At 44.3% G+C, this 14,366-nt stretch overlaps 1 protein-coding gene across 1 annotated transcript in view; it reads right to left on the bottom strand.

Annotated features, from left to right (window-relative positions):
• ADAM12 (ADAM metallopeptidase domain 12) overlaps nt 1-11,934 on the bottom strand; it is a 237,631-nt gene extending 225,697 nt beyond the window's left edge. The window contains exon 1 of the mRNA XM_068140201.1: nt 10,848-11,934. Within this exon, the coding sequence (XP_067996302.1) occupies nt 10,848-10,965 (118 nt within the window). The 5' untranslated portion in view covers nt 10,966-11,934. The remainder of the gene's footprint in view (nt 1-10,847) is intronic.
• Between the last annotated feature and the right edge of the window lie 2,432 nt (nt 11,935-14,366).

Consider the following 14,366-nt stretch of genomic DNA (forward strand, 5'->3'; position numbering starts at 1 on the left):
AAGCGCAGGCAGTCCTGCAATGATGCATCAAAGAAAAAAAGGTGTTTACAGTGAATATCAGATATTGAAGGTACTCCTGAGAGATGGCATTGGAAGCATGTCTGAAATACTGAAAGCATTTCCCTTCACCTGTGTTCACAGAAGAGTGATTCATCCTGGAGCTGGCAGATTGGAAAGGTTGCCAGGGTGAGCAGAGAAGTGGAAAGTCTGAATTCCAAGAAAGGAACTATAAGAATCCTTTTACATAATCTAGAAAACTAAAGATGACAAGACCTATGATTGTCCTTTAGCTTTATATACCTCTTGGTATTTACCCTGCCAGCACTGATGTATTTATAGATGGCAAGAGTACAGTGGCTATACATAAAGTTTGATTGAACTTCAGTACAGAACTGAGCAAAGAGGATTACATCCAGCTCTTGTGCATCAAGAGGGGGGGAAAAAATCAACTTGCTTTAAATGGAAATTGTTAACATTAGGACTCAGACTATGTCATGCCAAAAAAGAAAGCGTCAATAATCCAACTATCTGGCCAAGGAGTAGGGATGTGTGCTTCCAATCCTCCATCTTCCAGTAACAGACAAAACATTACCCAAGCTAAACATTATCCAGGCACAGATCTCACTGAAACTATCTTTCTCAAATGGAATCCACTTTGAGGCAGGAAAAAAAAATTAAATTGTCACTTATTAATATAACCACAAAGAAAATGATAAAAATATATGATAATAAATATGAAAATGCAGAAAAACAAACAAACACCACCAAAAAAAAAAAAACCCACACACCCAAAAAACCCAGAAACAACCAATAGGAGATTTCCAGTCCATAATGACCAAAGAAAGACAAACCAGTAACTTTGATAGGGTCCACCTGGTCTAGTGGAAGATGTCTCTACCAATGGCAGAGGGGGGTGGAACTAGATGGTCTTTAAGATTCCTTCCAGTCCAAACCATTCTACAATTCTATGAAGTAAGCACAATAGCTTGTTTTAAGGTTAGCCTTCCATGCATCTGAACTTTTACCCTAATCTCCATCTGAAAACACAGACACCCCCTCAAAAGAAAAGACAGGAATCAGAAACTCCACCACACTGATAAGGTACTTCCCATTATCCCACTGACAGCCATCCTTATAATACAGCTTTAAAGACGACAGAACATAACATTCCAGACTCTGCCCTCATCTGTGTGTGTAAGCACAAAGGTCTGGGCAAGATTTGACTCTGCATAAAATATAAATCTTATCTCTTGCAGTAAAGGTTTTATTGGCTCAAAATCATAAATTATTTTCCCAACCAACCTTTGCACATCTAAGCAGCACTTTGATTCTCTCTACAACATCTAGTAAAATCAGTCCTTTCATGGCCTGCCTGGAAAGGAATTATTAAAAAGGGGGAGCAGGGGGAGCAAGCCACATAACTAAACACAAAGTTTCACTTCTTTTCTTACTCTCCCCCTGCCATTCCCAAACCCAAGACCTGAGGTATTTAAGCACAAATAACTTTTGGAGAGCCACTAATTCCATGGATCTTCTTGGGCTTTTTTTTTTTGTCTTTTCCTTCCTGTTGCAAAATTGCTACTCATGTAGAAAAATCTTTAAAACATCAAAAGTCAGCAAAGGTCTTTGATGAGACTGAGGATGGGCAGCAGCAAGATGACTCCATGCATTTCTGAATTTAATTTTCTCTTCTTTCTGCTGCTAATGGAAAAAGATCCTCTCTCCAGCTTGACAGATCCATCAACTTTGAACTGATCCGTGTGTGACTCTGCAGTGTGTCCACTTGATCTTTGACATTAAGCGGTAAGCAGCTTCATGAGCACTGACTGCTCAGGTTAGAAATAGGAGTTTGAGATTCACTGATCCCTTTTTATCTAAACAGCATTCAAATCATGCTTTGAAATATTCGGGGTTTCTAATTCTAAAAACTATCTGCTGTCATCACTTGATCTCGCATGAGTTATTCCCTTCGTAAACCTAATTCTGCTGATGAAATAATCTGCAACAGGAAACGACCCTCCCACTCCTCCCCCATGACATCCCATAAACTTCATGGAAAAAGTCATGTGTTGAACATTTTAATAGGAACATGGGAATGGAAGCTTACATTTGAAGGTAACTTGCTGTTCTTCTCCACCAAAAGATCTGCAGACGGTGTCACTGCAGGACCAGCTGAACAAACTAATGACACATTTTAAGGCGAAAAATAGAGGGGGGGGGAGGAGGGTGGAGGGAAAAGAAAACTAAAATGTTCATTGTGGAACATACCCCCTAAGCAGTTGGATCATCTTAATCTTCAAGCTTCTGTAATACAACTGTTGGAAGGCTCTAAGTCTGCGCACAATAAAGTGCTTTATTCAGGGAACCATATGACTCCATCAGTCATTCAAGCACATGTTTGGCACAGATTGAAAGTGAAAAGCATAGCTAAGGCAAATATTTCAAAACTGAACTTGTCTTTCTAACACACATGGTTTATATATTGGTGTAATATCTATATAACTTTTCAGCTCTCATATAGGGTAATGTCATGGCTGAAGTACAAAATGTTGTCTGTTGCTCTCGGCACCGGCATCGCGCTTCTTGGAAGCTAACGCACGCCAGAAAGTCATTGACTGGAGAATTAAAAAGGGAACTATCACACTCGACAGGTCCTCAGGAAAACTGTAAAAACATCTTTTGTTCAGTTTTATTTCTTGCATATCAATTTCTCAAATCAGGATGCTGCACCATGCCTTGCTAGAGAGCTACTCTGTAACAAATCCAGGACAGGCGGTTCCTTCCTCATCGCATGCCCAAGATCAGTCTCCTCTGTTTGCAGATGAAATACTGCTCATCATCCAGAGTTCCCCCTGCTGATGTAAATGCGATTAAAGCAATCTTGGGAGAGCACAGTGTGATTAAAGCATAAGTAATGTGAGAAGGATTTGGGCTCTCATTATACAAAATACATATTGAAATGCATTCAAGGAAAGAAGCCAGTAGATCTCAATATTCTCCCTGTTCTCTAGAACAAAATGTGACAAGTGGAGCTTTGAGAACAACATTTGCCATTGACTGCAGAAGGGGGTAGGGAGGCTGCAGAACTTTCTTTTTAATAGTGAAAACCAAGCTTTATTACATGGATAGAATTTATACATACACTATATTTGGGAAACAGCTGTCCAGCCTTATTTGTGATGTTGTTACATTTAACTAAAGAATTACTGTTCAAGACCAGTCTAAAGACAGAGTTGTCATTATTTTGCTAGAGAACATTCCAAACTATGAGAGAAGTAAACCAGTAAAGCATTGAACCAAAGGGAATCTCAGCACACTGGGTGATGGGGATGTGTCCAGAGGTTCCCCTCATGGAAGAGCTCAGGGCTTGGAGTTGACAGAAGAGGACAAGTTATAAATGCAAGACTCAACCCTGAAGTTGCTTTGAAAAGAGACATGACAGCTTAGGAGAACAACTGTCCTCTTCTTGCTTTAAGCTTGCTTCTCTCCCAAGTCCCAATACACACCAGTATAAATTGTCCCAGTCATTCTTTCTTGTGAAAACAAGTAAGACAGAACTAATAACAGTTGAAAAGTACTGTGGTTTGTACACATTTTCAGGAAGACAAAGTGAAGGACATCCCATCTTAACTCATCATCACCCCAGCATAGGCAGTACTGGGGCACATCTGCTCTTCCTGAACTGCTGCTCCTTCCCCAGAGCATCCCAGTCACAGAGATTCTCATTATGGTTTTCAACTCAGCCATTCACACCCTTCAGAGAATCATCGAAGTTGGAACTGACCTCCAAGATCAGAGTCCAACAATTAACCTAACACTGCCAAGTTCAACTTCAGCAAGACAGCACCTAACAGAAACACTTGAGCAGAGAAACAATAACCTGTGTTTCACAAGCACAGGCACAATTAATCTATAGAGCTCAAATGTAAAATTTTAAAAGGACTGAATATATTCACTTCTTAGAAATGAGTCCACATAGAATCACAGAATTGTTTTGGTTGGAAAAGAGTTTTAAGTTCATCAAGTCCAAACGTCAACCCAACACCGCCATGGCCATTAAACCATGTCCCAAAGTAAGTGCCATGTCCACACACGTTTTAAACACCTCTAGGGATGGTGACCCCATCACCTCCCTGGGCAAACTGTTCCAAGGCCTGACAATCCTTTGGAGGAAGAAGTTTTTCCTAATATCCAATCTGAACCTCCCCTGGTGCAACTTGAGGCCAGTTCCTCTCATTCTATCAATTGTTACTTAAGAAGAGAGACCAACACCCGTCTCGCTGCAACCTCTTTTTAAGCAGTTGTAGATAGCAAGAAGGTCTTCCCTGAGCTTCTATTTCCCCAAACAACCCCATTTCCCTCAGTGAGTCCTCAGAAGATTTCAGTAGACTTCAGACTCTTCAGCAGCTTTGTTGCCCTTCTCTGGAGGCACTCCAGCACCTCAATGTCCTTCTCATAGCAAGGACTCAAAACTGAACCCAGTATTCAAAGCAAATTATATAATCACACCAAAATCCATCTCCAGCATTCCTTTCCAGCTCCTCCCCTTCACACCCTCAACAAAGGCTGCTTTCCACTGAATGAAGATGAGAATTGGCCCCCAAAACACAATTTCCTCTCAAGCTTCTTACAGGTAGAGTATAATCCTTGTCTGCAATGAGTTACGAGCCACCCACACTGAGTACAAGGAATCCTTAGGACAGCTATAGTGGGGGATATTCCTTCCCATAGAAAATCACCAGTAAAAAAATCCCATCTGAGTGGGAGTTTGAGTTGTGCTCAGCACACACACGCAAATCATTCACTCAGACATTCTCCAGGAAATCAGTCTGAAAGCACAGCAAACCCAGCTGAAGCAAATTTTAGTATTAATTTAAGGAAACGTGCATGGGAAACAATTTGCAGTTCTTTCCCAAGCCTAGTAAACAAGCTATTGGACTGTGGAGTTAATTTCCATGGTGTCTCTGTTTGTATGGGGAATACCTGCTACTTGAATTGCACAACAGCAGACAAAAATTCACTGCTCCTATGCTAATGTGAGTTGTCACTGAGGTGTCTTTTCCTATTTTCTGACACATGAATGAACCAAAAAATCTAGAGTTATTTATGTTCTTGAAGCCAGCTCCTGTTCTACACAAGTTTATGTGTGCAACCTCACAGCAAATGTCACCATAAGCACTGAATTGGTCCATAATTCCTGACTTCCACAGGATTCTCGAGGAGGTGAGCTACAGGAGTAATGAACATTTATTGTTATTGTTTCCTCAGGGCAGGATATGTCCCCAGGTCACTCACACAGCTCTACTCATCCAGCCTATCTATCCTGTCAAGCAGCTTGTAAATGAATAGCACAGAACTCAGCGCCAGGTTGTACAAAGGAGGCAGATCCGTAGAGGTGAGACAATTTATGCCAGCTGAAGATAAACCCCACAAACAAGGAATGCACACAACACACAATAAATAGACAAACTCCTTCTTTCTAAAGGAAGATCTGTGAAGAACCTGTGAGGATTTCTTCTGCAGTGACCCTGCACTTCTCCTTCAACCACAGACATTTACCCAAAGTGTCTCTTCAGTGGGGTGTGTTTTCCTCTCTCAAGAAGCGATAGATGAAGAAATAAATCCTATTTCACTTGGAATATTTGTCTCATGCTTTACAATCTTCATCACAATGCAAGGGTGGTTTTTAACCTGGATACAGTGTTATGACCTCCAATTCAAACAGGATTGTGGATGAGAAGTGAGATGCTGGATCCTTCCCTACAAGCTGCAGAGGTCACATTTTACTCTCAGTTATAGTTCTGTCACTGCAGCCCTCTCAATGGCAGGAAAGGAATGCAATAAAGCCTTAAATAACCTGCAATGAATAGTTCTCCTCACAGCTTCTAGTCATTGAAGTAACAGAGGATCTTCAGCTCACTACCATTGCTGCAGAGACAGTGCCACTGAATAAAGATACTACTGGTGCTCAGCTCCTTGTATGGTCAGGTCCCTATGTTCCATACATTAGGAAGAAGTTCTTCACCATGAGGGTGCTGAGATGCTGGAACAGGTTGCCCAGGGAGATGGCAGAAGCCTCATTCCTGGAGGTTTTTAAGGCCAGGCTGGATGTGGCTGTGGGCAACCCAATCTATTGTGAGGAGTCCCTGCCCATGGCAGGGGGTTTGGAACTAGATGATCCTTGAGGTCACTTCCAACCCTAACAATTCTATGATATGCCCACCTTATTAATACAGCATGACAGCCCAGATTTATTTGTTTTTAACATGACTATATCAAAACAAAATCCCATAAATATATCTTTCAAAGGTAAGAAACCAATCATGAGGTTCTCTCTCTTGATTGATCAGCTGTTTTCAGAATCAGAATACATGAAGCAGAAGCAAGAAAACAGGAAACTTTCAGCAGCATCAGGAGTGTTTGCACCTAATGCATGCACACAAACGCAGGCTGGGTGCAGAGTGGGTTCAGAGTAGCTGTGAAGACAAAGACTTAGAAAAAGACATAAGCTGGCAGTGTGCTCACGCAGTCCAGAAGGCAAAAATCAGATTCTAGGCTGCATCAGGAGGAGTGTGGCCAGTAGGTCAAGAGAAGCAATTCTACCCCATATTTACTCTGCTCTTGGGAGACCCCCACCTTGAATCCAGTTCTGGTGTCATAAGGAGGGCATGGAACTGTTGGAGTGGGTCCAGAGAAAGGCCATTGAGATGATCCAAGAGCTGAAGTAGCTCTGCTAGGAGGGTAGGCTGAGAGAGCTGGGGTTGTTCAGCCTAGAGAAGACTCCGAGGGGATCTTACAGATGCCCTCCAATACCTGAAGGGAGCCTACAGGAAAGCTAGAGAGGGACTTTTCATAAGGGTGTTTAGGGTGGTGAGACTCTGGAATAGGCTGCCTTTTAAAAACAGAATTTCATGATCAATAGCATCAGTGGCAGCTGACAGCTCGAGTGGAAGTAACAGATAAACACAGCCCTGATCTGCTGCAGCCACTCAACCTGTTGTTAGAAAAGTGCCACCCAGGCAGCCTTTGTGGTGCAAGAAGGATGAAAAGATACCCAAACTGTGGCCTCTCAAACGTTAGTTCAAGGATGTGGCTGGATGAAGACCTTTCAAAAAATCTCAAGGAAAACAGGAGAGGAGAATCTTCACAAAACAGCAGGGAACAAGCCAGCAGCTCCCCAGAGAGCAGGAGAGTTAATGATGCGAACATGATTTGAAGAGTGGGCATAATGTCCACAGCTGGTGTACTTTGGCATGGATCTACCGAGCCCTGTGGACAGTGACAGCTCATGCCAGGCTATCTGCAGGGGGCCTGATAGGCATAATCATCAGACAAGGTGATTATACACAGGCCGTAAACATCTGCCCCAAAGGCTGGACCAGCTTAAAAGAAGACAGTATTTGAGAGTAAGCACTAAAACAGAGTGTGTTGGAGAGATCTGTTTTAAAGTAAGAAACAAGGAAAGATTTCTACCCCTGTAATTTATTTCTATTGCAGCCAAAGCAGCTGCAGTCAGCAATAAAAAGAAAACCTGACAGAAGATTTATTTTAATTGAAGGAAAAGAATTTGGAATGGCAATTTTGGGATTGTCATTTTTCTGCTGTTCTTCCAGCTAACACCTAATATCCCAAAGAGATTGAAGTGTTTTCATGCTAATTTGGAGTTTGCCTTTGCACACCATCACTTTGCCTGCCCTGCAGATATAGGAAGGCCCTGACTCTGTAAAAAGCTTATATAGATGTGGGCTTTAAAGCTTTTCACTAAGTCTGCAAGATTAGAGTTTATCCTTCCAGATACCATGTTCAATGCTTGTCAATATCTAAAGGGTGGGAGTCAAGAGGATGAGGCCAGACTCTTTTTAGTGGTGGCCAGAGGCACACATTTTAAGACATGAGGTTCCATCTGAACATGAGGAGAAACCTGTTTGCTGTGAGGGTGCCAGAGCCCTGGAGCAGGCTGCCCAAAAAGGTTGTGGAATCTTCTTCTGTGGAGAGATTACAAACCTGCCTGGCCATTGCGAGTCTGGGCAAGCTGCTGTGGGTGATCCTGCATCAGCAGAGGGGGTGGACCGGGTGGTCTCCAGAGGTATCTTACAATCCCCACTATGCTGGGATTCTGTAATTATCTTCTAACAAGACAGCAAAGCTGATTTTACTTTGTTGAGGATGGTAGTTCAGTTAGTTTTTCTTTCTGCCCAGGAGGTCCTTTAGCCAGCTAACATGAGCTAGCAATGCTCAAAACCAGAAAAGGCAACTGCAAAACCATGAAAATTGGAAAGGAAACAAGAAGTGAGCAGCAAGGCTATAATTTTAAGTTGTCCAACTCAAAACCTGATCATTTTTGTTGAATACTAGAGCTGTTACTAGGGCTGCCCCACATTATGCCTGTCTCTTGCCACATTTATAAGCCAGTTTTCAAGGCACATTGAAACTTAAACTTGTGTCTTAATCACTAAGCATGTGTTTATGTAAAAATTAGGATGTCCTGGCAGCTCCCCAAATCACTAACACCAGGCCCAGAGCAGGCGTAGCACTAAAGCCAGCTGAGGTGGAAGTTCAAAACTCCCAGTTGAGGAGTGTGCCAGCAGAGCTAAGATGACTTTTCATCACCAGGCAGCTTTGCTGGGTCTAGAAGCACACGGCTGTAACTTTCAGCACCTCAGCGACCAAGAAAGCAGCACGTGCTCTGGCAAAGATAAAGCTGTTCCCTACTTCCACAAAGGAAAGAAAAAGTGGAACTAAAGAAGAGGATGCTCTCTGAGTATGCTGCCTGCAGATGCCAAAGAGCAAGTTATAGATGTGTTATGGAAAGGAGTAAGAGAGATGCAGCAAGGCAAATGATAAAGCTAGCTGGGCTGCAAGGGTCAGCAAGCAGCTCTGTTGCTTCAGCTTAGATATGGGCACCATAAAGCCATGGGGGCACCCTAAAGATAAGGAGGTGACACAAACTTCATAGATAACATAACTGATCAGCACAAACATAACCTTAGAGCTTCAGCTTGGCTCTCAGGGAATCCCAAAAGACAAGTAATATCATTTCCATCTCCACTTACCATACCATTCCCTTCCCTCATCTGCATGCTAGACCTAAGCCATCCACAGCTTGCCCTCTTATTTTAGGGACAGCTACTTTGAGATATGTTCATTTCTGTCATATGTGAACACTTGAAGCATCTTACCTCAAACTTCCATGGATATGTAGTCAAATCCTGGCCAGCCATGGTGACTCCCATACAGTGAGAAGGGGTTCTCATGCTCAAAGACAGGGCACATACTACCTCAACCCAAACCCACCCTCCACCCACGCATAAGGAACAAGCACAGGCCACCTGGAACCTATTTCTCCTCATCTACCTCAGGAGTTCTGCATTAAGCTGATTTGGCTTTTAAACACAAACATTGACAAACAGATATTAAGACTCCTTCACTATGGCAAAGCAAAGCTCAACACCTGTTAATTCATTCAAGTAAATCCAAGGTGCTTGATTTAATACAACTTGTTCTTTGCCCAGAATATCAATGTGCTGATAAAGTACATCTCCATCTTTCTCTTAGCAGGTCCAGAGCCAAAATCCCAGTGAAAGTCACTGTGCATATATTTGGAGACAAACAAACATTTACAGAGTCTAAAGTTACAAGGAAGAGAAGACCCAGGACAAGAGTTTATAGTAACACACAGGGACAGATGCACTCTCCAGTGTCATTACATGTATTTACAAAAGAGAATCTCCCTTCCTCTCTCACACAAAATATGCATGGTCAGCTGCTGCTGAATGAAAAGGACAGGGTCTGGGCACTCCAGTCATTCCTGATCAAGCCCCAGTTTTGCATACAAAGGGACAAGTCACTTTTCCTCTAGGCTGTTGCCCTGTCTGTAACGTGGAAAGCAGAGAGACAGGACTGCAAAACAGCTTTAAAGCTGCAGCCACCCATCCCTGACTTGGGCTCACTTTGAATGAATGCCGCAGCCAGTCAACTTTTACCCAGCCAGGATGCTTCTATCGGCAACATTTGTGGTTTTTCTTCAGGCAACTTTCCCCGAAGTGGAAAAAAAAGTCCAAACTCTGATCAGATCCTCAAACTCCTGAATTCAACCCCAGTCTGGAGCAGGTGGTGGGGCTGTTTGCAGGGGACCCCTTAGGAAATAAGAATCCCCTGGGATAACCCACTGCAGTGTGGATCCCACCCGCTGTCCTTCTAGGGAGTTCCTAGGACCCAGCTTAGCCTCTGCCTTGGGATCCCCGGGACCAATCCTCGTCCCCAATCGGGGGATCCTGATGCCAGCTTATCCCTCCATCCGGGGGATCCCCAAGATCAACTTCATGGAAGGTCCCCAGGACCAGAGACCTCTCACCCCCGGGGGATCCTCAGGACCAACCCCTCGGAGTGTCCCCGAGACCACATCCCCCGACCCCGCGCGAGGTTCTGCAGGGTCAGGGATGCCGGCGGGGGTGAGGGGCGCCGCAAGCTGCAAAGCGAAATTCTGCCGGGAAAGCCTTGGAATTCCTCACTCCGCGGGAGTTCCGCGGTTCCCGCCCGGGCCACCCCCTCGGGACATCGCGGGGCACCGCAGAGGCTGCGCTGCCGGAGCGCGGAGCGTTGCGGAGGGGAGCTGGGGGCAGCGCGGAAAAGAGAGGGAAAAGAAGGGTAAGAAACGCGGCGAGGGACGTAAAATCCGCGCTGGCAGCAGCCCGAAAGCTGCTGGGCTGCATCGACTTTGTTTAAGTCATTTCTCTGTTGCTCTTTCGCTTAAAATGGAGTGTCGGCTGAGGCAAGATTGGGGGCGCGGGGGGGGGGGGGGGGAAGCGGAATAAATGTATATGGTATAAATGTATATGATAACTTACCTTGAGCTCGGGGGGATGCTAAAAAGAGCCAGCTGAGGCTCAGCAGCAGCATGGAAATGTAGGCTGGGGGGTGCAGAGGAGGGAAGCGCTGCTGCTCTGCATGGAGAGGCTTTGACATCTTAGCCCAGACTGAGGGAGACAAACTTTCATCAGCTGGGGCTGGAGAGCAGCTCCATAATATACAGTTACAGAGAGGAGCGAGCTGGGACTCAGGATGTGAGAGATTTCCTGCATACAGTTAACTCCAAAACCCCTCCTGCTCCTGCATGAGCTGCTGATGAGTTGGGCTTTGCTTTCTTTGGGGGCGGGGGGGCTATAATCAGAGTTGTAGTTGTTTTGGGGTTGATTTTTTTTTTTTCTTGCTTTCAAAGTGGTTTGGATTTTATTTATTTATATTTTATTTTGGCAGGGAAAATTCCGTTGACCGTTGCAATAAATGAGCAGCCTGTCCTTGCTGGCTTGTGCTCCTCACCGTGGAACAAATGATGTTCCTCGGCCCTTCCGTGGGGTCCCACTACCCGCCGCAGCACAAGCACAAGGTGGGGCACTCAGCGGATTGCCCCAATTCCCAGCAGCTGCTCATTCCCACCTCCCCCACTGCCGAGGTTTTCCCATTCCTGCTGCAGACACAGCCCTGGCTGCTTCCTCTGGAAAGTCGTCTGCATACGTTAGAGCTTGGGGATTATTTATTGGTTTCATAATTATTTTGGAGCTGTTTCTGGTGCCTCCGACTTATATTGTGTTCTTTTTAAAAGAGGGGGGGAAAAAAAACCCCAGCACAACAAAACAACACAAGCCCAACCCAACATACCCACAGAGCTGTGTGTTTTTAAATGTTCCTAATTTAAATTATTATTACTGCCTGCCTGGGAGAATAACTAAATACAGATTATCTATTCCTTAACGTACCACCAAAACACATCTAATGCCCACATGTTGCACAGAATCTTTGTAGAGCAGGAGAGGGAAAGAACCTAATCCTGGAAACCCTCACAGAATTTAATTGGGCAGTTTTATTCTTAATTTATTAAGATTATTCCCAAATCTCACTGTTTGAATCTTGATACTTAATCCTATGGATTGGCCCTATGTTCCTCGTGCATAAAGAGTTGGGAAAACTAGTTTATCCTGTCTCTGAACATCAGCACACATTACACTGTGCAATACCACTTGAAAAAGATAATGTCATTTTGCAGCCATGGTTTGGGGGCTGTTCTGGAACAGAGGCTGGTAACTAATCACAATAATCCAGATTATGCCTTTTCCCAGCTCAGAGGATAGATGAGCCAGAAGAAACCCAATGGATATAAAATGCTGTTGTTCCCAAGCTGGAGTCCTCCACCATGCCTGGATTCATGATGTTCAGAGCACCTCTGAACTGCCCTTAGGGACATTCACATCACCAGGATAATAATGGTAATATCAGGTCACCTCAGCACAAATAGACCTGAAAAAGAGCTGGGATTGTGAAACATGAGGAGAAACTTCTTTACTCTGGGTGTAACAGAGCACTGGGGCGGGCTGCTCAAAGAGAGAGGTTGTGGAGTCTCCTTCTCTGGAGAGATTCCAAACCCTCTTGGACATTGTGATCCTGGGCAACCAGCTCTGAGTGACTGCTTTAGCAGGGGGGTTGGTCTAGATGATCTCCAGAGGTCCCTTCCAACTCCCATCATGCTGGAATTCTGTGTTATTCTGTGAAAAGCCTTTTACTGGCTGCTTTTCTTCACAAGAAGAAAACTAAACCAAACATTTTCTCCTCTTATCCCTCCATCCAAAACTAGACTCATGGACTCACTTCTGGTTGCTCTGAATTTTGAACTCTGTCTATATTTCCCCCTCAAGTCTCATTGCAGCAGCACACATTTTCTTCACCACACTCTTTCTCAGGAGCCCCTTAACCTTGTATGCAGTAAGGGATTATCCTATATAATGCTCTCAATACTCACATGCTAAATTTTCACAGAATCACGGAATGGTGAGGTTGGGAGGGACCTCTGGAGACCATCTAGTCCAGCCTCCCCCTGCTAATGCAGTTTTGCCTAGATCAGGTTGCACAGACACACGTCCAGGTATGTCTCCAGAGAAAGAGATGCCACAGCCGCACTGGGCAGTGTGTTCCAGGGCTCTGTTGCTCAAAGTAGAGAAGCTTTCCTTCATGTTCACATGGAACCTCATGTCTCCCAGTTTGTGCCCACTGCCCCCTGTCCTGTCATTGGGCACCACCGAAAAGCCCCATCTGCTTGCCCCCCACCCTTTAGCTATTGGTTGGCATTGAGAAGATTCCCTCTCAGGCTGCTCTTCTTCAGGCTCAACAGCCCCAGGTCTTTCAGCCTTTCCTCCTCACAGAGACACTCCAGTCTTCACAGCATCTTTATAGCCTCCACTGGACTCTCTCCAGTGGATCCCTGTCCCTCTTGAGCTGGGGATCCCAGAACTGGTCCCTCTACTCCAGGTGTGGCCTCACTAGGGCAGAGTACAGGGAGGAGAATGTCCCTCCACCTACCTACCCTACTTACCCTTTTATTTACCCTTTGCAAGTACCTTTTAACAGCTGTACTCAGCAACATTTCATTCCTTAATATACAAAGTCATGAACTCTATCAATGGCCTCATTGAGGACAGATGTACTCCCCAGAGCAGACTGGGTTAAAAAGTTACCATCAAACAGAAGACTTCTTTGGGGAAGGACACCATAAAAGCCATGTAGATATCCTTATTCTTTGAAGGCATTTTCTTCTTAAAAAAAAGAAATCAATCACAGGGAACTAAAGACTCCTAAGCAGAGTTTTGGTAATCCCACAGGGCTTTTCACTAAGATGGAAGTATTTCTTATTTTGAGTCAGACTATTTGCTAACAGAGAATGTGGAGCCAATTATATCTTGGGTCTTTCACTAGCATGAATGAAGCAGATATTATCAGAGCTCCTCCTCCTCCCCAAACATAACCAGAAAGCAACACTTGCATTTTACCACACTACTTTTAGGGGCTTGAAGTTGATAAATTCATAGTTTATCACATAATATTTAATGCAATTGGATGACAGTGACTTCTGGTTCTGCAGAACAACAGAACAATTTTCTAGCAATTTCAGAACTCTCTTGGAAAAGCAAAACCTTAAGGAAAATGGAAATCAATGTGAAGAGCCCCTGTTTCACTCTGATGTGCATAAGAGAAGCCAAACCTTGGCTTTTAATTTCTCATGTCAAACCACCTCCCACAATTAGTTTTATGAGGCTTGGTTTATCCCCTTCAGAAGAACAAGGCTGAGTTTCCCTGCAGGAAATGAAAATTGCATCCAGGTTGTGTGGCTGCTTCAAAGGGGGCCACAATCCTGATTCTCCAGGTTACTCCCGCAGGCAACGGCTCTCCATCCAACCTTCCCAGCTTTGTTCTTTAGCACTGCCAGGAGAAGAGGAATGGGAAGGGGATGTGTATGTGTATGATGTGGAGGTGTCTCACTGTCTCTGGCGTTTTTCTTTACCTTTGCATTATTTGCTGCCACCTCTTTATGCATTTTT

This window comes from Melanerpes formicivorus, unplaced genomic scaffold (genome assembly GCF_026170545.1).
Source record: "Melanerpes formicivorus ecotype bairdi unplaced genomic scaffold, bMelFor1.0.p_v2 SCAF_6, whole genome shotgun sequence".
NCBI classification, from domain to species: Eukaryota; Metazoa; Chordata; class Aves; order Piciformes; family Picidae; genus Melanerpes; species Melanerpes formicivorus.